The sequence below is a fragment of the Helianthus annuus genome, chromosome 11 (assembly GCF_002127325.2).
Source record: "Helianthus annuus cultivar XRQ/B chromosome 11, HanXRQr2.0-SUNRISE, whole genome shotgun sequence".
Lineage (NCBI taxonomy): Eukaryota > Viridiplantae > Streptophyta > Magnoliopsida > Asterales > Asteraceae > Helianthus > Helianthus annuus.
Window position 1 is genome coordinate 170,291,830 of NC_035443.2, and position 25,790 is coordinate 170,317,619.

The 25,790-nt window shown below is 34.4% G+C and overlaps 1 protein-coding gene across 3 annotated transcripts; it reads right to left on the bottom strand.

Annotated features, from left to right (window-relative positions):
• Positions 1-9,543: 9,543 nt before the first annotated feature.
• Positions 9,544-24,028, bottom strand: LOC110920276 (kinesin-like protein KIN-7K, chloroplastic). Of its 3 annotated transcripts, XM_035980069.1 has the most exons (24): positions 23,568-24,028; positions 23,335-23,432; positions 22,415-22,504; positions 22,186-22,239; positions 21,837-21,889; positions 20,684-20,749; positions 20,542-20,595; positions 20,389-20,457; positions 18,502-18,580; positions 18,185-18,252; positions 17,457-17,519; positions 17,198-17,302; positions 16,103-16,207; positions 15,498-15,605; positions 15,272-15,412; positions 13,998-14,177; positions 12,903-13,061; positions 12,576-12,782; positions 12,367-12,417; positions 11,496-11,636; positions 11,339-11,389; positions 11,212-11,259; positions 11,010-11,147; positions 9,544-10,300 (listed from the first exon to the last, which is right to left on the bottom strand). In XM_035980069.1, exons 5-24 carry the CDS (start codon positions 21,840-21,842, stop codon positions 9,713-9,715), a joined length of 2,427 nt encoding a protein of 808 aa, XP_035835962.1. In that variant the 5' UTR covers positions 21,843-21,889; positions 22,186-22,239; positions 22,415-22,504; positions 23,335-23,432; positions 23,568-24,028; the 3' UTR covers positions 9,544-9,712. The 3 variants fall into 3 exon arrangements, with proteins under 3 accessions (XP_035835962.1, XP_035835961.1, XP_035835960.1); XM_035980068.1 differs by lacking the exon at positions 22,186-22,239 and having other exon boundaries at positions 20,398-20,457; XM_035980067.1 differs by lacking the exon at positions 22,186-22,239.
• Positions 24,029-25,790: the final 1,762 nt, after the last annotated feature.

Consider the following 25,790-nt stretch of genomic DNA (forward strand, 5'->3'; position numbering starts at 1 on the left):
ATTTCGTGAGCTTATCGTAAATGTTGTATTAAGTTACTGACCTAGTTTCGTGTGCATTGTTATTTACCTAGGTTACGAGACTAAATCAGTAGGCAAGGTTCTGTCCAAATAAACTTGCAATGTGAGTCATTCTCTTTTGTCAAAAGTATTTTACAAATACCTAAATGTTTTCCAGTTATATGTTACAGGGATTAAGACTTGGTTATCTTAAATTTACTGGCAAGTGGGGTATTGTGCACATTACTATTGTTTCTCACTTTTTAACAGTGATAATCATCACTATTGGGTAAAAAGGACCCAATGGTGGTATGACCATCGTCACCAGGGTGTGACACGGGGCCAGAAAATGATAAGATAGTGGCCATTGTAATCGCTCTTATGCTGTAATCTATAACTAATAGGTCATTTTATAAACCTGAGTGACTCGCCAGTATTTCCCCGCTGATAAAATCTTTTTAAACATGTTTCAGGTGATTTACTGTGAACCAGGAAAGGTGTCGCGTAGCACACCAGTTTGAAGAATGTGGCTCGGTAAATAAAAGAAATAAACATGTTTTTGTAAAATAGGGATTTCCCAGTGAAATTACCCTTATTGTAAATTATGGGTTTTTGTCCCAAAATGTGAAATAAAATAACTGGGCATTTCGGTTTTTAAAGATCCTGTCAAACTCTCCGCTGCCAAAATAAACAATACCACAGGTTTCTATCTCGCGGCTCCTGAAACGGGTAAAACCGAGATCGGGGGACATGACACGACCAATCCGAACTTTAAATAGGTCAGTTATTGGGTCGCTTTTTCCTGGCCAATAATCCGAATAACCCAAGCCAATACCCTGAAAAATAAACATGAACATCTATTGCCCTTTTTATAGATGTGTTTTAATTTGGAGTCTCTAAAATATCTGAAACTGAAACATTAAGTTTTGAGACTTTTGAACATTATAATATCATATCGTTAAATGATGTTTGAATTTTGATGATAAATCTTATAGTAACAATAAGAATTATGATGATATTTTGTACAAAAAGAAATCACATCGTTAAATGATGTTTGAATTTTGATGATATATCTTATAGTAACAATAAGAATTATGATGATATTTTTTACTAAAAGAACATTTATTTTAATTTTACATCTAAATTTGAAAACCAACCCAAACTAACCCGAATAATCTGAACTTTAAATGGGTGGGTTGTTAAAATGGATGATTAAAGGTTGTTAAAATTGATTGGTTTCAATTATGGGGTTAGGAATTAAGATCAAATACATAGTCTCTTGTAAATAGGAAGTTATCAAACGAACTTCGATTGACCTCATTCAAGCGGCATTGGAATCGTCTCATCGTACTCTATGATGTGAGATTTTAGGTTTTTGCTTTTAAATTTTAAAATTTTTGTTTAAATGATTGTTTCTTTTTATTTAGCATTATGACTTTTCTATATTTGCGTTATTGTCTCTTTTTTGCGACTCATGTGTCTATTTTACTTGACTTTATGTTATATTTCTTGATATTGTGTTATATTTTGTTCGACGCTATGTTATTTTTTGTGATCTATTGTGTCTTTGAACCATTCTCATTTTTAAGAGACTTTATAGAATAAATTTACCATTCAATTCCGATACAAAATCAAAAGATTAATCTTTTGAGATCTTGTTGGGTTTTGAAATCTATATTCTAATTCGTGAAAATTCGTAGTAAGTAAGGTGTCCATGTGTGTGGAAACATCACATATGATGCTTGTAAGTTATAACTTATTGGAAGAGTAAACTGTCATTTTGGTCCCTGAGGTTTGGTCACTTTTGCCACTTTAGTCCAAATCTCAAACCTTTTGAATCAGGGTCCCTATGGTTTCACTTTTATTGCCATTTTGGTTCAAAAATGAAATCATCTGATATTTGGCTAAAAAAAATCCTGTTACTTTGCCCTTCTCCTCACGCGCAAAATGGCCAATATAAATTTATTATAACACATTATTAATTAAATTAAAATTAACTCACTTTAAATTACTCACTTTCTCCTCGTCTCTCCCTCTTCTCTTCAATAACCCTAATTTCCAGCATCCATAGCCTCAATCTTTTGATATAATCCCAGCCTTGTGTCATGAGTACCTTCTTCAAAGTTAAGGCCAAAGCCTAAGATGAATTTAGGAGAGGCAAAACCCCAGTTGAAGAATCTCGATTATCACATACAGGAGGCTCGATTGGATGAATTCCAGCCGCACTTATATCCAATTTTGGAGGGGAAACACTTGCAGGCGCGTTTTTCAAAAGCTGTTGGGTGATAGCACCTCCAATCGATTCATAAGTAGGTCTAATTTGAACATTTGTGTGTGTTTGGGGGGGGGGGGGGTTGGATGCATTCGGATAGATCAACCTAAGGTGGAGTTCGTTTACGATCAACCTACGGCGGAGCAACCGCAGGTAATGCTCGTCCTGACTCTGTAATATTCAGTATGTTTTCATCTTCGGCTTCCAGTTCTGCTAGCATTGAACGTTGTTTATCAGCTTCAGATGCTCTCGATCACGAGTCTCAAGTCTCCGATATGTTTTCGGTAAGTTTTTTGTTCGAATTGGATTCATTTGATGTTTAGTGGGGAGTTTTGGTAATGTATGAATCTGAGTTAGTTTTTGCGAACCTAGGGTTTATCATTATCTATTACGAGTTCGTCATTTGTGGATCGTTTGTTGTTAAATACATTTGTGATTCCCATTAATTCAGAATTGATTTGATTTGATATGCTTTCGAGAAGATGGTCGTAGAACAGAGGGTTTGAGAGGGTTTGGAGAAGATGATTTTTGGGGTAATGACCATTTTGCCCCTGAGGAAAAGGATAAAATGACAGGATTTTATTAGACAAATATCAGCTGATTTTACTTTTGGATCAAAATGGCAATAAAAATGAAACCACAAGGACCCAGATTCAAAAGGTTTGAGTTTTGGACTAAAGTGGTAAAAGTGACCAAACCACAGAGACCAAAATGGTAGTTTACTCTTGTTGGAATTAATTGACTTGGAATATTATAGTCTAACTGAAGATGTGACTATATGTTAATTTTGATTAGTTTTATCCAAATTTGACCTAACGTGAGATTTTGAGTAAAAATGTATTTAACCATCATGAATTGACGAGATTAATAAAATAACCACTTACTAATTGATGAGATTCAGGGGGTGTTTGTTTTTTCTCAAAAGCTCTTCATGTCCTCTTATGTCTGCGTCGCGCACACCACGTGCAGACGTTTGGGTCTGCAGATTGTTTGTTTTCTCGAAGACATTTCATTAAGAAAACTCTGCGCATTCTTTTTTTGGTGCAGATGTGGGATGACCTCTTCTAACCTCTTCTTGCCCTCAAACCCAAATATAACAAGAAACCCTAGCCTCATCTCCTCCACCCCTCTCCTCCTACTTTCGCCTCCCCTCCCCACCGTCAACCCCTCCACCACCGCCACCCCTCCTACCGCCGCTACCCCTTCACCTCCGCCACCCCTTCACAACCGGAAACTCTCTGTTTCAAGCAATATTCACCGGAAACTCTCATTCCCACCGGAGAAGCTTCTCTGACGTTAACCTAAATCCCTAATTTCTCCTTTTATTAACCTTAATTTGAACGAGATAATGAAAAACATGCTGCTAGACCATAATACTGTGAAATGTAGATTGGATTTTGGAGTTAGTGAATTGTGAAAATGGTTGAAGATACTGCTCTAATAATGTAATTTCAATTGGTTAATTTGATACTTGTTATCATAGCATATCTGGTGATGTTATTTAAAACTATTGAAAACGACATAAGTCACATATTAAAAAGTCAATGTTGAAATAGTAAAGTTGGAAACTTGTTTTGCTCTCATATGTCTTCATACTTCAACAGCTGACACACTATTCGGTGGTTGGATCGTTGTTTAAGTTGTTATGATTATGTGAATTTATTTCAGCAGCTTGCAGAAGTTAAAAAACAGTCTTCTTATTGCAGACTGCAGAGGTTTGGTCCACCTCTTCTACTACAGATGTTTGCAGATGTGGTCCGCAGACTACAGACGTTTTACCTCTGAAAAAACAAACAACACCTAAATAAAATCACTACTTAAACTACCTTAAATCAAAGGAATATTGGATTTTAATAATTTCAATATTTATCCGTTGGCCGCCAGTAGTCCTAACTTAAAAATAGTCACTGACAATCCCAACTATTAACATATTGGCCTCCAATTGACCCTGACTAATAGAATCCTAACGCCGTTAATCTCTAATCGCCGGAAAAACATTTTTGGATGGAAACTCTTTTTTTACCGGAAGACTCGACATTTTTATCCCAAACCTCTTTGTAACCTTATTACGAACATTCATGGACATTTTTCTAATAAAAGCTCCAATTATTAAGGTTGTCAGAAAACTCTTTTTTCGCCGGAAAACCTCTTTTTTTTATCCTCAAAAACTCAATTTTTTGGCAGAAAAACTCAACATTTTAGTCTTAAACCTCTTTGTAACCTTAGATCAGACCATTAGGAACCTTTTTCTGGAAAAACGTTTTTCCGCTGATGCGGTGACCAAAGACTAACAGCGTTAGAGTTCTGTTAGTCAGGGTCCATTGAAAACCAATATATTAATAGTTAGGACTGCCAGTGATTATTTTTGAAATTGAAAATATTGACGGCTATCATCAAATAGTTAGCATTATTAAAATACAATATTCTAATATTTTAACATCTCAGTCTTCGTTATTCTATAATCATGATATTTTAATCTCATATTTTATTGATAAATATTCCTTTGTGGCATGTGGACGTTCATCAATAAATTGGTTAGTAAAATAATGTTGGCTCAAAAGTGTAAATATCAAACTTTGTGACTTATAATCCATTAACTTAAATTTAGTGAGATAAACATGGTCAACATAAAACTTATTAAGGGAGTTACTTTTGAATCATTACAACAGACTATTAAAATATAGTATTAGTACAATCCATTGACTTCATTTATGTTCCACAATCAAGAACTTGGTGATATGTGTTTCGATGGGTTTACACAAATAAATAAATCCAAACTTATGGAAAAAATGATAACTATAAGATCTCTAGGTTTAGAAACATCATAGATCATGTTTGTAAGTAGTCGAGGTTCGACAATCATGAATACATACATAGCTAACTTCAAAAGTTGGATATGTATGTTTTTATGCTTTTGACGAAATTTGACCACAATGAAATTGTAAGCAAACGTGTGTTTTAATCATCACTTATTGATGAGAATTAACCAAAAAGGCTACCGAGACGAGTTTGACACAATATAATGATCAAAATGGTGATTGTTATATCAATTGAGGTTTTATCCAATTTACACTCAAAATGTCAATATATTGAATTGGCAAAGTCTAGATGGTTAATCTTGGTTTTAAATGCCCACTTATAGCTATTTCAATGTGTTTAAACTTCCATAAGAGTGCAATTGGAAGTAATTTAATATGAATTTTGCAAGCTTTGCGTTAAAATGGTTAACATAATGAGACAAAGAGTCTATGGTTAAATAACAATAAATGGTTAGGGGGAAATTTGGTCATATAGATCAACAAATAAGTGAATATGCTTAGAGTATGGGTATGGGGTGGATTGGATCATGGATTACCACATCAGACATGGTTCTTGTGTTACACCGCCCCTCTTTTCCAACCATGATGGTTTGCATGGTTTAATCCATAGCAACCATGACACTCTTTCAATTAATTAGAGATTTTGATTGATGGGAAATGATAGTGGATGCTAGTGGGGGTCATGGTCCACACCATATATGGTGATGAATTAGGTTGGTAGATGAGGGTGGAGTGACATGACGCTAAACTAGAAATAGCTAATGATGTTTAAGCGAATGTTTTCATGTAAATAACCACAAAGAAAGTATGAATGTTAAATAGTTTATAAATTGATGTTAAATGAGGAATAATGTGGTGATTGGAAGAAGCCAAAGTTATGGTCTTAGACAGAGTCGTATAGGTGTTAAATACCTTTCTAAATTAATTTATTGATTGATGACTTTTGTTTTAACAAAGTAAACATGTGATTTTGGACCGCTAATTCACGTGCATTCACATAATTGTATTCCAAAGTGACGTGACTTTTCTTTTTACTTCTTTTGTCATTTGGTTATGTGGAAAAACTACTTTCAAGTTTTGTAGAATATTATTATATATTGTTAGGAAGGTAAGTGTGGTCACAGGGCCGTTATAACGTTTTTAGAGGCTCTAAGCGAACTACAAAGTCAGGACCCTATTGAATTGGTATAAAGAAAATCACCAACTCAGATTGAGATTTGAGACATTGAATAACCATAGCGATGATTTTTCCTAATTTCGGCCTAATTTCGTGCAATCCGCAATCATTTTCACATTGGTTATTTAAAAGGCGTCACAAGTAAGAGGTTTGGTGTGTTGTGGCGCTGCTTTTGAATTCTGGAATGAAGCGTGCGAGGACCATGTGGATAAATTAAAATATATGTAAATAAAATAAAATTTGGAGGCCTTTGTTTTGGGTGGCTCTAGGCCTTAATCTAGATTGATAAGCCTAATGGGCCGACCCTGTGGTCATTCTCATTGTAAAGTTAATGCTTATATAATCACTAATCAGTCCATATTGTTCATATAAAGTTAAGGTGGTGTGTTGTCTCCCAACCCTCCCCAACATCATGAGATTCACACAACACATTGTTATTGTACAAATTTATACTTGCAGAGATTTGAGCATATACACCACATGTGCAGGGGTAATCACCAATGCTACTAGACCACAATGCCTTGGGCAACCTTTCGGTCACTTGACCGCCAATGCGAAACAATATACACAGGCGGAGAACACATATCGATGGAAACATGTAAGCCGGTTCCATTAACAATTATCCTAAATGAAACGAGAACCTAAACTAATCTAACCCAACCTATTTGTGACTTGTTTAATTTGCTAGTGTACATTGTTCAGGGCTGGTTGCGATCTGCTCACAACGATGGATCATTCTCGAAACATTTTTTTTTTTAATTTGCGACTGCCTTTTTGGTTGAGTTGCGACCAAAAAGGTTGTTGCAAATGCCCAGTTTTCTAGTAGTGTGTTCTAGGTGTAGTGAAGGTGTTTACAAGCGCACAGAGGTGTTCGTAGGCAGCAGTCATGGTCGTGTTTATAAGCGATGGTGAAGCTTGATGGCAGTGGCATGAGGTTGAGAAGAGTTTGGTGTAGGAGTAATGAGAAAGGTGGTGTGTTGCTTTGAGACTTTTGAGTCATAGGCGAGGGGCGGGGAGACGTTGAATACTTGAAATTGAGATGGATAAAGAAAGCTATGACAATGACGAGTTTTATTGAAACTGTTTGCAACGTTTTTTTCCTTTTCAAAAGCTACTACTCCCTTCAAACTCAAAAGATTGAATCTCTTTTTGTTTATTTAACTTCATTTATCATATAAAAATATGAGTAAATTACAAGTTTTGTCCTTTATCTTTACATCAAATTTCAGGCGCTGTCCTTTAGCCAAAAAGTTGATAGGCGGTGTCTTTTATGTTGCCAAATCTTGCAAGTTTTGTCCTTTTAGCCAAATCCAGTTAGATTTTTTGGTTAAATCTGATCACTCAAGGGCATTTTAGTCTTTCTACCCCATTTATTTAATATTATCTAAAAATAAAACAAAAAAAATTAAGATATTATTATTATTATTATTATTATTATTATTATTATTATTATTATTATTATTATTATTATTATTATTATTATTATTATTATTATTATTATTATTATTATTATTATTATTATTATATAGAGTAAATTACTGACCACCATCACCACCACCCTTCATCACCATCACCACCACCCTCCACCGCCGCCACCACCACCACCACCGCCACCACCATCAAACACACCTTAAACCGCCCAACATAACAATCTAGTGAAGTCCCTATCTCTCTTCTCTCTCTCTCTAATATAACCTCTCACCACTTTCCACCACTGTTCACACATCACCGCCACCATAAGCATCCATCTACAACCACCACCATCGTTCATAAACAAAACCCCCAAATTTCAATTATGCAAAACAACATAAAACCTAACAAAAACAGTTATTTTCGTTTCATAAATTCTACCTAAACCAAAGTGACCTTCAATTCAACTCCTAACCAATTCTAAACTTCTGCACATACCTGTAATTTACTCCGCCGACAATTCTTGGGACTATTTTGTAAACCTCATTTTTTTTCAAAGAACAAGAACCTTCTCAACCCATAAACCCTCACAAACTGCGATAACGAAACGAACGACAACGTCGCCACACTGCTCAGCGACAGCTGCACCAGCTCCGATCACAGACCTGTGTCACCGTCTCCGATCCGATCTCAAAACCAGAAAAAAATCACATCCGGTGGTGACGGTGGGGCTATGGCGGTGGTGTGTCGGTGGTTGGTGATTTGGGGGTGGTGACGGTGAGGCTATGGCGGTGGTGATTTGATGACTGGTTATGTTAGAGAGAGAGAGAAGAGAGAGAGGGACTTCAACTTGTGAGAGATAGATGAGATATTATATATTTTTTTATTTTTTAATTTATTGCAAACTAGTCCCTAAACATATGTTTTTTACACAATAGTCCCTGAAGAGATGAAATGACAACAATATCCTTATGTGCATTGCACATGACCAGATTTAACTAAAAAATCTAACTGAGTTTGGCCTAAAGGACAAAACGTGCAAGATTTTGAAAACACAAAGGACACCGCCTGTCAAGTTTTGGTTTAAAGGACAGCGCCTGCAATTTGGGACATACATAAAGGACAAAACTTGTAATTTACTCTAAAAATATAATATTTAATAAGGATATCAATATAGTTTAGCCTTTTTCTACATTTCAATATGAATTGTCGTAAAAGTTAAATCTAACTGAATATTGTCCTAAAAGTTAAATCTAACTGAATTACAATACTTTTAGTGGAGTTTCAACTTTCAAACATGACACATGTACAACATGAAACTATTCTAAGGTGGTGTTTGTTTTTTAAAAAAAGATATGCGTAGGCAGTTCTGTCTGCCACGTGCAGACATTGTCATCTGCAGACTGTTTGTTTATTAAAAAATGTCTGCACGACCTCTTCTTGGTGCAGACTTGGCTCAGCCACTTCTTTGATCTGCAGAGGGTTAAACACCACCACCACCCACCGTCCACGTCCACCACCCACCACCACCACCGTCCATACACCTCCACCAAATTATTTTAGAAGTCTACATACGTCAAAAACAAACGACCTTCTTGTAAACTGCAAAGGTTTGGTCCACATATTCTTCTACACAAGTTTGTAGATGTGGTCCACATACCAGACATTTTACCTCTTAAAAAACAAATTGCACCTAAGTTTCTTTTTTTTCTAATCTAAAGCGTTTAACAAATGGGTTCGTGTTTAAGTTGACTTGTTTAACCCGTTTAATCGAACAGGCCCACCCGTTTATCAACCCATTTACAACCCTTTTAAAATACAGCGTGTTAGATACAACTCAATTTCCAGTAAAATAATTAGACATCTAAGAAAAGAGTAAACAGTTATTTTATTAATCTATCTAACAATAACATTAAAAAAGCCGATCAACAAATGATCCTCTTACATCCCCCCCAAAATCTCGACTAACCACCCGTCAAAGATATATTTGTTCATTCATTCATTCCTTTTAATATTTGAACTAACTTACACACATGACTAAAGGCCTGTTGGTGACCGGCACGATATGAGGTCCCAACCATCAACTCTTTGGCTCTCTCTACTCGACTCAGATGGCTCGCTTTCCTCTCCTTGTGGTCTCTTAAGCTTAGCCACCAACACCCACATGTTCGCAAGCTCGTTTTCGAGATACGCTTCTCTCTGTTTCGATTCGTCTAACCGTTGTTGTAATTCGGTTTCCTTTTTATCCTTTTTGGATATCATTGCTTCATAAGACATCTCCCTTTCTCTACTCAATGCAAGTTCTCTTTTTAATTCCATTTGAGACGGACTTTGCTCTTTCGGTCTTGTGTTTCGTCCATTTTTGGTGGGACCCGTGGGTGTTTTACGTTGGGTTGGCGAGTGTTTGGTTGTGGCAGCGGCGGCTAACTCGGCCGTGAGTTTCTCGTTTTGGTTCATTAGTTTTGCAAGTTCTTCGGCTAGAGCCGTGAGCTCAACTGCAGCAGCTGATGCTAATCCTTTAGCATATGAGCTGTCGTTGGCTAGTTTTCGGTTTTGTGCTTCTAATTGGTCTTTTGATTCGGTCAGCTCGGTCACTTTTTGTTTGAGTTCTTCGATCTCGTATGCCTGGTTTTAGGGAAGGGTTATTAGCTTAAAGGTTTTGCTTACTATGCTTCTTTTGTGGCATTTCTCACCTTTCTTGGGGGACAATTTCATATATACCCCTAAGTTGAAATATCATATATACCCAATTTATTAAAAACAATTTAATAAATGACAATTTTACCCTGATTTGTCTAAAACTTTGAAATCTCTTATATGACATTTAACTTCAAATATTATATTTACTCATTTCTAGCTTAATTTATTTAGTTTAAATATTATGTATGGAGAATACTATTGTTTATGGGAAAAATTAAAAATGGATAAAAATAAATTTATGCTTAAAATGTGTTATGTAAAAATATGAAGTTAAAAGATGAGCATATATGAAAACTTGAAGTTAAGAAAATAAGGGTAAAATGATTACTTATTAAATTGTTTTCAATAAATTGGGTATATTTGATATTTTAACTATTTTGTAAGGGCATATATGATATTTTTAGTTTTGGTTGGGTATATATGAAAATTTTCAAGTTTGTAAGGGTATATATGAAATTAATCCTTTTTTTTGTTCAGAAATTCACCCCCGATGTGTTTTGTTCAAAAATTCAGTTAATTGTAATAAGATGTTTTTTTGTTATCTTATTATATGCATCAACAACTTAAAGAAAAAAAAAACATAAAGACAATGGAACCTCTACAAGAAATGATCACATGTGAAAGATTAACGAACCTGAGCTTGCCGAAGCAAAACGTCATCTGTTTCTTCTGTTTTGGCAACCTCGTTTTCCGTGTGAGGCTTATGCTGTGCATCTGATAGAAGTTGTTTCAAGGATGCAATGGTTTCTTGTAGTCCTTCACATTCATTTATCTGGTAGAAAATTTAAAATATTATTAGATCAGAACACAAGGAAAATCAAGAAGCACGGTTATACCTTTTGGTTGAGCTGTTCTTGTATTACTCGATTCTCCGTGGTTTTCACCTGTTAATAAAAATGATATAACATCTATGCAATAATAATAGTAGTAATAAAAAAAATTGAATATTGCAAGATGAGGTACCTCAAGTTCAAAGGATTTCTCGTTTAGTTGTGCTTCTAGCTCGCTAGCAGACTGCATACGACATTAAGTTTAGCTTAGAGAAAACATAGTAATTAAGGATATACTATCAGTAGTATACCAACAGTGATTAATGGTTACTAAATATTTAAATTATTACGCTCGGGAATTCGTTGTTGGTGTCTCGTGTAGTTTCGTCTGATAACCGTTTTACAGTACTTAAATGGATTGCCACCTCACCAGACAAAACATTTTCTTGCTCCCTTAAGGAATCAATTTGGTCAATCGTCTTCATGCTACCCTATAACAACAATAATAGTTATAGTGATAATAACAATCTATATCTATATCTATATCTATACTTCTATACTATATAATAAAAGAAAACAAATGAGGGACACTTGTCATCAATCGGAGCCATTTACTTTTTTGTTTTCCCGTCTCTCTCCTACTTAGTTAAAAATAGTTATTATATCATTAACCAAATGAACTTAATATGAAGTTAATTATTATTTTTTAAAATAAACTTATATTTTTTTACTTAAAAGCTTAACCAAGTACAAAATTATGTTGGTTAAAATATTAAAAAAAAAAGAATAATGATGATAGTTGTTTTTACAAGGGAGTTTTAAAAAATTTCAAACATATAATGTGGTTGCATGGTAAGAATAACATACAATATGTTAAATAATAAAAAAAATAGGTGGTATTAAAAAATCAAAGTTAATACACAGTTGAAATAAATATTATTTTAAAAATTAACTTAACAAAATTTATAATTGTCACGCCAACGTTCATTTTTTTAAATACATATCTTGACGATTGTATATGTTAATAAATTGCATTATATTTTATCTATTAGTATAATACACAGATTTATTCAATTGTGCAATGCATATGTTTTTTTTAAAACATAACTTTTTATTACTACTTATATAACATTATATTTATCAACCCGTGTAATACACGGGATTGTAACCTAGTAATAACAACAAAAATAATAAACAGATAAATATTGCAAGATAAAATACCTCAAGTTCAAAGGCTTTCTCGTTTAGTTGTGCTTCTTGCTCGTTAACAGACTGCATACGACATTAACATTTAGATAGGTATGGGTTTGATAACAGGAAGGAATGGGAATGAGGATGAGTATGAATTTATAAACACAAACCTATAACACCAAAACCAAACATCCCCAACAATCATAAAAACATTCCATTACATATATAAAAGGGCATACCGGAGGAGTCTCATGTGACAAACTATTATCATCATCAGTCTGTTGATCTAGTTTGGGCTCCAATAAGAACTCAGCAGAGTGTGAATGTATGGATTCGATAGGAGGATTATGGTTACCCGGTGGAGGAGTTGAAAGTGGACTAATAGATTTGACTCCGCTTGATTTATCACTTGTACTGGTCAAAGCCCTAGAGAGATTATCTCGTTTCTAGTCAAAGAAGTTCAAAGTTATAAGCTATCCAAATTGACCCATTCATATGCAAATGGGCTAAAATTGCAACCTCAAACTCAACGCGAAAAAAAAAATGAACTGCAATAGGAGACTAACCCGCAGTTTTAACCAGTTAAGCAATCCAGGCTTCTTGATCTTTTTCTCATCCTTGAGTACATCATTGTTAGTTTCCACATTTCCATTAACAGAAATATATAACTCGATGTTTTCCTCATCCAAACTTGAGTCACGCCTTTTGTGAGGGAGATACGCAAGCTGCCCATTTAAAGAGATCATTTCTGTTGCATTAGTATGTTTCAGATATATGCTTGCACATTGCATGTTCAAATAATTGGAATCTTCTGACTCGAAGAACTATTACGGCTATGTTTTGTGAGGATAAAATAAGTAGAGGTAACAGATTTGACGGTTATTTATGCATGGGTTGTGTTTTATCTCAAATTGGTCAAAAGAAAATAATTAAATAAAATAGAATTTGAACAGGTTGAAAGTTGCCCAACTGTTTATAATTATTTTTGGGGTAAAATGCCAAAATCGTCCCTGAGGTTTGGTCATATTTGCTTGTTCCATCCAAAAAGACTTTTTTTTTGTATCTGGGTCCCTAAGGTTTGCATTTTAGTGCCATTTCCATCCAATTCGCTAACGTTGTTGATATTTTCTGTTAAGGTGAGGGGCAATTTTGTCCTTTTGCTAAGGTACAACATATTAAAGCTTGGTACAAGCTGTTAATGCATACAATTATCTTTTGTTTTTGCGGGCTTTAATATGTTGTGACTTAGCTAAAAGGACAAAAACGCCCCTCACCTTAACAGAAAAAATTAACAGCGTTAGCGAATTGGATAGAAATGGCAATAAAACGCAAACCTCAGGGACCCAGATGCAAAAAAAAAGTTATTTTGGATGGAACAAGCAAATATGACCAAACGTCAGGACGATTTTGGCATTTTACTCTTATTTTTATGTGAATATATATTTATAAAAGGAATTAGAAAAAATGGACAAAACAGTGTTTATGACTTTATGGGTCAGCCCAACCTGACCCTACCCTTTTCACCCGTACAAAAAATTGACCGGTTTCAACTACACCTGTTACGAACTGTTATCCAACCCATCCAACCCTCCAATCTTGCTCTTGCCACCTATAATTAAAAAAGAAAAAGAAAAAAACAATAACGGTTGATGCAATCTGACCTCTTCTTCCCCAAAGGAATGTCCTCTCCTAAGAGGGCGATGAGAAAATCTAGATGCATGTGACGATTTGTTGGAAACTAGAATTAATTTTGTCAGTCTTTGTATTCGGCTTAACAAAGCTTCTTTAGCTGCTTCTTCTTGCTCCAGTCTAGATTGCAACTCGACTTCACCGTCTTCTAGCTTTACACATCACATGAATGCAAAAGAATCAGATGAATAATTATAAACCTCTGTATAAACAGAAAGAAGGGAAAATAATAATTGTCAAGGAATTTTATGGTCATATGATGGTGGGGATATAATTTTTGGTATAATTAACAAAGTAGACATCTGAGATTTAGAAGCTCCCACCAACTTAACTGACTCACTTGATTCCAGTAGTTAATATTCAAGATTAATAGGTGGGTCAGAAAATGGGTCAAAACAGGTCAATATTTGCATGGGTTGAAATGCTGTATGAGTCAGGTTGGGTTGACCCGCAAATACCTTTTTTCCATTTTTTTTATACATAATTGCTATGTTAAATATGATTAGAAACAACATTATCTGATTTATTGAATAAAACAATTCAGGAGATTGTATATGTGTATGCAGGGGCGAAGGATAAGAGGGGCGGGGAGGGGTGCCCGCCCCCCCGAATTTTTCACTCAGTAGTGTTATATATGTAGTTTTCGTATAGAAATTTGTGGGTATATACGTTTTCGCCCCCTGGTTCTATAGAATTTTTTGGGTATATACGTTTTCGCCCCCCCCCCCCCCCCCCGGCCAAAAAATTCAAGCTTCGCCACTGTGTGTATGCATTAAAAACAGACTTTGAGCAACTTTCAAGAGTAAAGCACACGGATAGTCCTTGTGGTTAACCAAAATTTTGGATTTGGTCCCTAGCTTTTTAAAAGTACACGGATGGTAATGCATTTAGTCCCCGGCTAACAAATCAAAAGGTTTTAGCAGGTCCAAGTTAGGGGCTAAACGTGTTACAAAGTGCAAACCACAGGGACCACCATGTACAAATGGCAAAAGTTAGGGACTAAATGCGTTACAAAATGCAAACCACAGGGACCATCCATGTACTTTTGGAAAGCTAGGGACCAAAAAATTTTTGTTCAACCACAGGGACCATCTGTGTACTTTACTCAACTTTTCACTTGTTTAACATGTTCCCTTTAGAGCTGACTTTTTTAAGTTGACGTTTATGAAAAACAACCCAAATTGACCCCTTTATAAGTAAACGGGTCAAAATTTCCACCTTGACCTAATCGAACTGATGAGGGTACCTTTTGTTTTGCAAGATCATCTCCTCCACTATGCTTCAGTTGAGGAACTGTTATAACACCCCCCTTTAAGTGTTCCAACTCTTCCTTTAAAGATCGAATTTCATTTTGATATTTCTTGATAAGGGACTTCTCGTCAATGATCTGCAAAATTTAAAGGGTATTTCCAGCAACAGTTTCGAAATAGTTATTTTTAAGTGCAGAGAAATTAAATGAAAATATAAAATACCTTGTTTTGAGCAGCCTGGATTTCAATGTATTTTGCACGGTGGGCAAATTTTAGCGTGTTATGTGTTTCTTCCGAATTGCTTGATGAAGGAGTAACAGTGCAAATGAGCTGGGGAGGGAAACAAATAGTCATCCATAAGCAAATAGTAATATGGTTGTAGGGTTGGGTTCAATAGGAAACACTAAAAAGTGGGGAACCTACTCAAATGAACTCCGATTGGACTCATTCCAGCGGCATTGGAAACGGCTCGTCGAAACCCTAACTAGAAACTCTAAACCCTAAAGCTAAACCATAAGACTAAAACCTAAGCTAAACCATAAAATCTAAATTATAAACCCTAAAAGCTAAATCCTAAAGCAAAACCCTAAACCTAAAAGCTAAACCCTAAATCTTAATGATAAACCCTAAAGCTAAATCCTAAAGCAAAACCTTAAACCTAAAAGCTAAAGCCTAAATATATACAGTATAGGGTTCGACGAGCCGGTTCCAATGCCGCTGGAATGAGTCCAATCGAAGTTCGTTTGAGTCGGTTCCCCACTTTTTTAGTGTTCCCCATTGAACCTCCCACTATGGTTGTATGTATATTTTTACATAAACTGACTTACTGATACTCTTCCATGACCGCTTAATGAAGACTGAAGAAGCCTGGTCAGCTTTGAGTCCCTGTATGGTATGTGGGAAGATTTCCCGTCTGTTAATTTTGATATGACCTGTGATAGTTCCAAAAGTTGGTTACCAAACAATTTAATAGAGCAAAAAAATATAAAAATGATTTTAAGGACCACCTACAACTATAATTCTTAAATTCTACATGTCAGCATTTATAGAGCAACTAGGGAGTTATCACCCGCGCTTCGCAGCAGGTTCGAAACGTAGAAAAAAATAAGCAAATCGCGAATGTAACGATAAAAAAAATCATGTTCATATCTGAAGGTCACGGAAAAGTTAAGACTTGTATACGAAAGCCAAGTTACTTGAACAAAATTTACAACAAAACATATATAAAGATAAACACGACGACCATGCATTACAGCGAGTCGGTTTAAACGTAGATAAAAAACACGTTGTAATGGTGTATTTAGAGATGAGTGTCGGGAAGTTTGAAAAACAAAACGGTTTAAAAAAACGGTTGGTTTAAAAACAACGTTAGGAAAATTCACAAAAAAACACGTCGCAATGGTGTAGTTAGAGATGAGTGTGAAGCGGCTTAAAAACCGAACGATTTCAAAAAAAAGTTTAAAACAACCGGTGGGTTTAGAAACAACATTACGGAAATTCACGTCGAAAGGTAGATATAAATAACTCACGTGGAGTGTTGATATAAAAAACGAAATGCATAAAAAATCACATAGCAACAGGAAATTCGTTAAAAACTCAAAATGACAACTTTATTAAATTCGGTTAAAGAAAAAACGGGGTTGTACTTGAATTCGGTTAAAGAAAAAAAGGAAAATAAAACTTTATTAAAGTTGGGGGCCAAATGTTGAACTTATTAAAGACCAAGGGGTGAAAACAATAATTTAGGCACTAAAAGACAAAAGAAACACTATTCATAAGCACCCACTTCTATTATATAATAATAATAATAATAATAATAATAATAATAATAATAATAATAATAATAATAATAACAATAACAATAACAATAACAATAATATAATATTGCACTGATAAAATATTTTCAATTATTGAGATCTTACGGTTCCAAGAGATAGCAGGCTTTTGTTAATATAAGATCCTTCTTTTCTGTGGACACTAGTGGTTTCTGCTTTGGAGCTCTCAGAACCTGCCAGATCTACAAGGTTCTGCATTTCAAAGTGAAATAATTACAGGTGGTTAAACTAAATCAATAAAATTTACCATTTACGCTGGTAAAAAAACTACAAGATACTAAAAACTAATTAAGTTGAAGCAAGTTTGAGTCAGTTAACAAGTCTAAGATGAGGTTCAAACACATACCAGCTGTGAAAAGCTAACAGTGCCATCTCCACCATTTTCACCACATGGGCTGCTCTCTATTGTCTGTTAAAAGGTAAAAAGACATATGGTGAACCGAATACACGTAAATCATTTACAAAAGAAGAAAGAGAATTTTCACTTTCTAAAGATTTTCAGGCTTTATATTGAAGAAGAAAAAGAATAAAATAAGATTTATAACTATTCATAAGCAGAGACATGTCTCTCAGAAATTCTGTGACATTTGAAATAGCTAATTTGTTTTGCGAGTAAACTGCTAAAATGGTCCCTGGGGTTTGGTCACTTTTGCCACTTTAGTCCAAAACTCTAACCTCTTGAATCTAGGTCCCTGTGGTTTCAATTTTGTTGCCATTTTCATCCAAAAGCAAAATCTAGTCAGATTTTTCAGTTAACATTCAGTTTTTTTTTTTTTTGTCTTTTTCCTCTCTTTTTAATGAAGGGCAAAATGGTCAGATTTCTTTAATTTGTTATAATAAAACGTTAAAAGACCATTTGCCCTTCATTAAAAGAGAGGAAAAAGACAAAAAAAGTTGGATGTTAACTGAAAAATATAACCATATTTTGATTTTGGATGAAAATGGCAACAAAATTGAAACCACAGGGACCCAGATTCAAAAGGTTTGAGTTTTGGGCTAAAGTGGCAAAAGTGACCAAACCTCAGGGACCATTTTTGGCAGTTTACTCTTGTTTTGAAGTAGACAAACTGTTACCAGAGTAAATATTGTATGACTTCTGCTGCTGAGCAAATTATAATTTGTTGAACCAACATGTCTGTGCTCTGGAATAACAAAGGACGAAATACCAAAGGGTCAATACGATTCCCACAAATGTAAGCGTAATACTAGTAGCAAATAAACATAATACTACACATGAACTGGTTGAAAGCTGTGATATTGGACAAGGTGCAAAGGGGATACGAGAGTAATATATGTGTTTTATTGTAACTGTAAAAATTCCAAAATTACGTGTATACATGCTCATTCAGTGAAAAACATTAAGAACTTAGTTAAGGCCCAAAAAAGAATACCTTCTCCAGCTGCAATAAGAGAAAGAACATGGGCAGGAGATAATACAACTTCCTCGGTTATTCCTTCAACAAAGGCTCCCTGCAAGCAACAATTATTCCACAAACGAATTAGATTGATAATTATTATGACGTCATTATAGTAGAACTATACTGCATGCATGCCAGAGCCTAATGCACTGGGTTTGCCCTTTTATAGTAGAATTATACTGCAGGGTTAAAAAAACAGGTTTTTCATCTAGCAAAATGAGGTGCGGAATAGTACTATATTTAGATGCTTAACAGTTAACCCTCCTTTGTATGACTCAATTTAGTTTGATTATCAAATTATTCCATATTTCTATAACTTGCCACCGCTTCTAATAACTGTAAGTCATCATCATACTCAGTATATCCCACCAATAGCAAAGCTAAGGTAGGGTCTGAGGAGAGTAAGATGTAGACAGCCTTACCTCTACCCCGTAGGAATAGAGAGGTTGCTTCCAGTGAGACCCCCCCGGCTCGATAGTAGTTTTGTATCAAACCTTGGACATAAGGCACATAACACTCAGCAATTGAGACAAACGCCGATTAGTGCATGTACCCCTTGTCTTTCGGCTATCAACGCCACCACATGATGCATGATTAACCATCCCCTTTTTTAACGTTATTTTCACGAAATTAGTAAAATAACGTTAAAATTAGAGCACTTTCACTTTTGCCCCCGAGCGCCCACACATATATACATTCTAATAACTGTAAGTGATTAACAAAAATTCGTAATTATTTCTTTATCAGTAATTATAATTCAACCTAAAATGCAAACAAGGATTCAAGCATTCCATGTTTTGCATCAAAATGTTGTATGGAGATTCTTTAATGTGTGAACCAAATTAGACCACCAAAGACGTAATCAAGATAATTCAGGAAGTTTCTATCCTTCAAGTGAATACTAAGTCATACAGAAACTACAAAGGAAACGGTCAAACTAATAGAGTACTCAAAGAAAACATGACACGAACCTAACACATAATTCGCGGGTTTGGGTTTTGTATAAACAGGTTCGGGTCAGTTTCAGGTTAAACCCGTGAACCCGTTTAGCTACGGGTCGGGTTGGTGGGTCAACCCGTTTAACCCATTTATATTAGAGCATTCACATCCAATCCATCATATTCTCACCCTAAATTACACTAAAAAACACTACATTTTCTCTCTCATTTTCAATTAAATAATATTTTTTATACCTTTATCATTACCTTTTCTCTCTCCTCCACTCACAACCACTTTCAAAATATATTAAAAAATTATAGGGGGTGAACAGTGTCCCCCCAAATATACAGATGAACAATAACATTTTCTCTCTCCTCCACTCACAACCACTTTTTATACTCTTTATATTTTAAAAACAACACACACATAATTTAATTCCTTGGATGTGAATTGTTATTTTTTTTACAGTATGTTTTATGTCATAAATTGAATTGGGTGAGTATTTTATGTCATAATAACTTAAAAAGAGAAATTAACATAAGATTTTATAAATAAAATGTAATTGCATTATATACACATTTGTGTTTTCATAGTAAAATTTTAATATATTAATTTGCGAAAAGAAATTAAAAAAATATAATAATTCGGGTTGAACGGGTTGTGTTCGGGTCAACCGGCGAATATTTGAGTCGTGTTCGAGTTCATATGTATGACACGATTTTCGGGTTCGGGTCAGGTTGGACCCGCCAACATGACCCGTTTAGCACCCCAGTAGAAAGTGTTGGTCAGGAGTACAGTTTGATTGATCCACTATCCAAAGAGAAAAACCCATACACACAATGCAGGTACTAAAAATGTTGGAAGTGATATGTCATACATATCGAGATAGCATACCAAAGCAAGAGTCAGAAGATGATTTACATGTATTACCTGACTCTCCTCTCGTATTCTTAGATTCTGTCCTGCTGGATTTAACAAGTCATTAACAACCTGAGAAAATACGCATTTAAAACAGGAAGAAGAAAAAAAAAACAGAAAATGTCTACGAATGGAATCATAGAAGAGATTTCTCACCTCATTGTAAATTTCCAAATACGAGACACGAAGAAGAAATTCGCGATTTGGAGTCTGTAAAAATAGAGAATAATGGTCTCATCTTCCTCCTTAAACAAGATTTAACTTATTAGGCGATATCAGAACTCACAACAAAGCATACCTCTTGAATAATACTAAAAGCATCTTTTACAGCGAAGGGAATAATTCCTGGGGACCTCTGATCACCCTGTCTTGTGTGTATGATCAAAATACCAAAATAAATACACTGAAGAATCTTAATATGATGTAAAACTTATAAAAAAAGGAGAGCTAACATATGCAAAATCGAAGGGGTTGTCAAATGTCAAGAATAGTGTTTGGATGTGATTTTTTTACTTGTAACAATCAGATGTTAAAGTGTTTGTAAATTATAACTTTTTTAAGAAACAACAGAATAAAATGACCAAAAAAGACATTATATTATAAATATATTATAAATATATACTAAAACACAACTTGTGTGCTATTGTAACTTTTTGTCTTTTTCAATTTCTTTTATTTTTTTTCTTTTTCAAGTTTCAAATTCACCCCTTGCACTATATATAATACACTCCTTTAACCCAATAGTTTTATTTTCTCTTATATTTTGCGTTCGTTAGTTTTTTTACAAAAACTAAATACGTGATATAATTTTTTTTTGAAAACGGATCGGGTCGGTACCCACCGAAAAACATCGGTACCGGTATTGATACTATTAGAACAATTACTAGTATTCGTTTATTATGGTTTTCAATCATGAAAAAGTTAAAACATGTGTCGACATCCTTTTAGACTTATCACTACTTTGTTTTTTTAACTTTCCTCTTTCGGTTGCTATATCTAGTGCTGGTACTGTATGGATACCTTAATGAACCGAACAAATATCAACCGAATTCCTGCCATTAACGTTATTTTTACCATTGCTTCTACGTTTCCATTTAAAAATTATTAAAAATCGGATCGTCCCCGCCGCAGAGCGCGGGTGTAAGCACTAGTTGTTATGATAATAGTAGATGCATCTGGTGATATCAGGTTATAGAAGGAATAAATATGTAATTTTATTTTACTCTTCGATAGTCAGTTTTGTTGTATGTAACGGATTATTTGGTATACTCTAGCTTCAAGCAGCAAAAATCAGATAATTAGTTCGAAAACACGCATCCAAACACCCCTTACTACGTTTACTAGTTCCATGTACTAAATACTAATAGCTAGCTGAAACAGATATCTACTACACATAACAGCATAAAACACTAGAGGAATAAATTGACAGAAAAAAAAGGTGAAATACTTACATGCATGGTGTGAGTCTTTCCACTACTTGTCACACCATAGGCAAAAATAGTTCCTGTAATTGAAACAGATCATGCAACATTTATATGCAAATTTGCAAACAATGTCATGTGATGATAACGCACAGGAATAGTCATATCAGGATGGCTTAGCCAAGTTATAAAAATCAAAGCATGTGTGGGATGTAGTTTATGAGAATTAACAGTATTTAGATATAATGTATAGTTTTCATACATGTCTTATTAACTTATGAAGTAATTGTGATCATCATTTAAAACGATCTTTTTTGGCTCTGTAAGAATTTAACATAATGATTCATATCTTTAAATGCAATGTTGTCAAAACGCTTACATTTAAGGACGAACATTATCTCACATGCCATAGCCATCTCCATTGCCACAAGATCTTGATTATCAAGTAAAAAAAAGAATAACAAGAACATTTTAACACAGCTACAGAAACTATTATGTTTAACTAAGAAATGAAAGATGTGATTTATGCAGATTCCATGCCACAATTTGAAAATTTTATATAAATACAAAACAAAGAGAAGGCTACATAAAAGGCAGAGAAACATTACCATTAACACCTTCCATTGCACTGCTAACAACATGTTGGGCTGCAATATCATATACGTGGCGTGTTGTGGTTGTAGGCCCAAATACCCGATCTAGATACAAATTATGATAGGAGGAAAAGAAAATAAAATGAGACTTACAAGGCCAGACAATATACATGAACCTCAATTAATCTAATAAAGATCCTTAATAATGTTAAAACTATAGAATCACACACCCAATCTAAATACAAATTATGATAAGATAATATAAACAAAATAGGGATAATAAAAACTCAACTATACTTTGCAATATCTCTTTCTCCCTATACTAACGTAATTTCCCCTGATTAAGACTATTAAATTAGGCAATTGTTATCCAATATCACTCGTTTGTGCAAATGTGGTAGCTGTTTGAACTTTGAAACAAAAGCATGTTATGTTATATCAATAAATCATTTCTTAGTGATCAATTGTGCATCTAGTTGTCTCCAGTACGGTATACTCTAATAATATCAAACAACACTAGCACTTCAGCAATACAGAATGTCAGAATTCAATGTCTAGAATGTTAATATGAGTGACAATCAACAAAATTAATTCTTCAATATTAAAAGATATCATAAACAAAATATAAGTGTGGCAGTAGTTTGAAACAAAAGCATAAGGCCTCAATAAATCATTTCTCAGTGAACAATTGTGTAACTAGTTGTCTAAACACCCGTATACAATAATATCAAATAACACTAGCACTTCGGCAATACAGAATCCGCACATATAATAAACAAAAGCATGTTATAAGACCTCAATAAATCATCTCTCAGTAATCAATTGTCTAACTAGTTGTCTAAACACCTATATACAATAAGTCAATATCATCAAATAACACTAGCACTTGAACAATACAAAAATCCACAAATATCATAAACAAAACCTAATCATACCATATGCATAAGCAATCGACGGAGTCTCCTCATTGCGTAAAATCGTTTCTCCATCCGCATACCACGCAATCTCCTCTCCTCTTCGTATCTCCCTAGGACTATTCCTCAAAAACTTATTATCACTTTTCACATCAAAATTCAACTAACTATACGTATAAAACTATATATATATATATATATATATATATATATATATAACAAATAAACCAGAATTTTGTACCGAATTTGATCACCTGAGAGGGCGAAACCGAACAGTAACCGTCACATTCTCCTTCGATCTCTCAACAGTTAACGGAATACTCGATGAAGCCGGAGAGCTGAGGTTATCATTAACGGAAGCTTCTGGAAACTGTTTGGATGAAGAAGTTGTTGAAGAAGAAGGTGAATTCGCGTATTTCGAAGTCGATTTTCGTGCTTGCGTCATCTCCATTGGTTTGGATGATTGCGATTGAATCAGTAATGACGTGAATGTCAAGGTAATCTCGTTTTGTTCAAGTATTTGTGGTGAATCTGAGTTAGGAATTGATTAGATCTGAAGAAGATGATGAATTGAGAGTGATGAAATGGAGAATTTGGAAGTGATGAGCTTGTTTTGTTTGTTCCATGAAAGCAGATGAGAGTGAGAAAGTTAAAAAGGGAAAAAGGTATTGTCTACTGCATTGACTCTTCAGAGTAGATACTCTAAAAACTCCACTCGATCTTTTTGGGGGTATGTGATTATTAGTTTTAGAAGATGCTTTTGAAAGGTAAAAAATTAAAATAAAAAATTAGGAAAAATAATTGAAAATTATGTTTCGTTGGTGAGTTAAGTGGTGTGCGTTACAACCGAATCTGGTTAAGAAAAAATCAGTCGATTTGGTTGTGTAGACGGACGACAGTTCCTAGTATGATAGGCGCTGGTTGAAGGTTATCAAGTTGATAATATTTCGGGTTTTATTGTTATCCTTAAGGATTTTGGTTTTTTATTACATCGTTGTTTATTTATAATTCTCTTTGCATATTATTGAATGTGTTTAAGCTAATTTCTACTTTAAAATTGACCGTTTAGGTTATGATTTAAAAGAAAGATAAGACTATTACTAATGAGGGTCATGGGCACTTCTTGTTTTCTTAATGTTAGCTTGTTACCCGCTCTACCCAGCCCTCTCTCCCTGTTTTCCATTGTTCTCTATGGGTTCCTCCCCATCTTCCCTCCTTCTTCCTCTCTTCCCTCTCTTCTCCTCCCTCTCACACACCTCGCTCGTGAAGGTCATTCCCACATATTCCTCTCCACCTTCTTTCCTCTATATCGACCATCACGTCAGGGCCGTCTTCGAAAATGCTCAAAAATTTTTGGGCCCGGAGCGAGTAGAAAAAACGGGCCCCTATATTATAAAGTCAATAACTTAATTTTGTAAAGAAAATATAATTATATTTGAATTAATGCATATTTATATATTAGAAAACATAAGAATAAATGAAAAAATTGGTCGGTAAAATATAACTTTACAAAATATCTATAAAAATTAAAAACTTTATACAAACCAGTAGATCAAACCTTCATGTTGCACCGAGTGGAAACTTTATTCGTCTCGACACACTCAATATAACAAACGAAAAAAAAAACAAAAAAAATAGTGGGCCCAAAACGTGTTCGCTTCATTAGTTTTTGTATAATAAAAGGAAAAAATCAGTGCAAATATTGTTTTATTAAATTTAATTTAAATAATAAACAAAACAAAAATAAGTAAATAATAAAGTTTTCAGTTTAAACTAAAAATCAAAACTTAAAATTCAATTGGAAAAAAAAAACGCAAAAATAAAACATTAGGAAAAAATGAAAAATGAATTGGGAAACAACAGAAAGGGAAAATGGGAATTAAACAACTTAAAAACCGATGTGAAGGAATCGAACTTGGAATCAATCAAAACTCTTTTGACGGGGAATAGAAACAACTAGACTAAGGAGATATTTGATGAAGTTTCTTGAAACAAAATGTATATATACACATTTAACATATATATAGTTTTTCAAAAGAAAATCTTTTCGGGCCCCCAGGGAGTTTGGGCCCTGTGCCGTCGCCCACCCTGCACCTCCTCTGGGCCGGCCCTGCATCACGTCCCTCTTATCCTACCTATCTCCTTCATGCAGGCTCACGGGTGCCCTCCACGCACGGCCAATAGATATGCTCTAAGTATATTTTCATAAAAAGAATAATTAAATTAACAGGCTCACTTTTTATAATAACGAGCATATACTGAAATAGTTAGCTTTATTTTAATAAAAACAATTAGTTGACATTTTTGATCAAATAACAAGAAAAGCATTTAGAATTTCCTAAGTCTAGTCAAGTTTTAGAAATCACTTAAAAAGTGATCTTTATATGAGGTTGCTTGGTAAAATATCATGTTCTCAATTTTTTTTTAAACATTTAGCATTTTATAGATGATAGATAAGTCTGAACTTCGTATGTAAT

Coding starts and splice junctions, on each gene's coding strand:
- LOC110920276 (XM_035980067.1), bottom strand. CDS start 23,764: ATGGAGATGACGCAAGCACGAAAATCGACTTCGAAATACGCGAATTCA. Junction 21,890..22,414: donor TGCAATGGAAGGTGTTAATG/GTAATGTTTCTC, acceptor TTTCAATTACAG/GAACTATTTTTGCCTATGGT. Junction 14,178..15,271: donor ATGATCTTGCAAAACAAAAG/GTACCCTCATCA, acceptor TGATGTGTAAAG/CTAGAAGACGGTGAAGTCGA.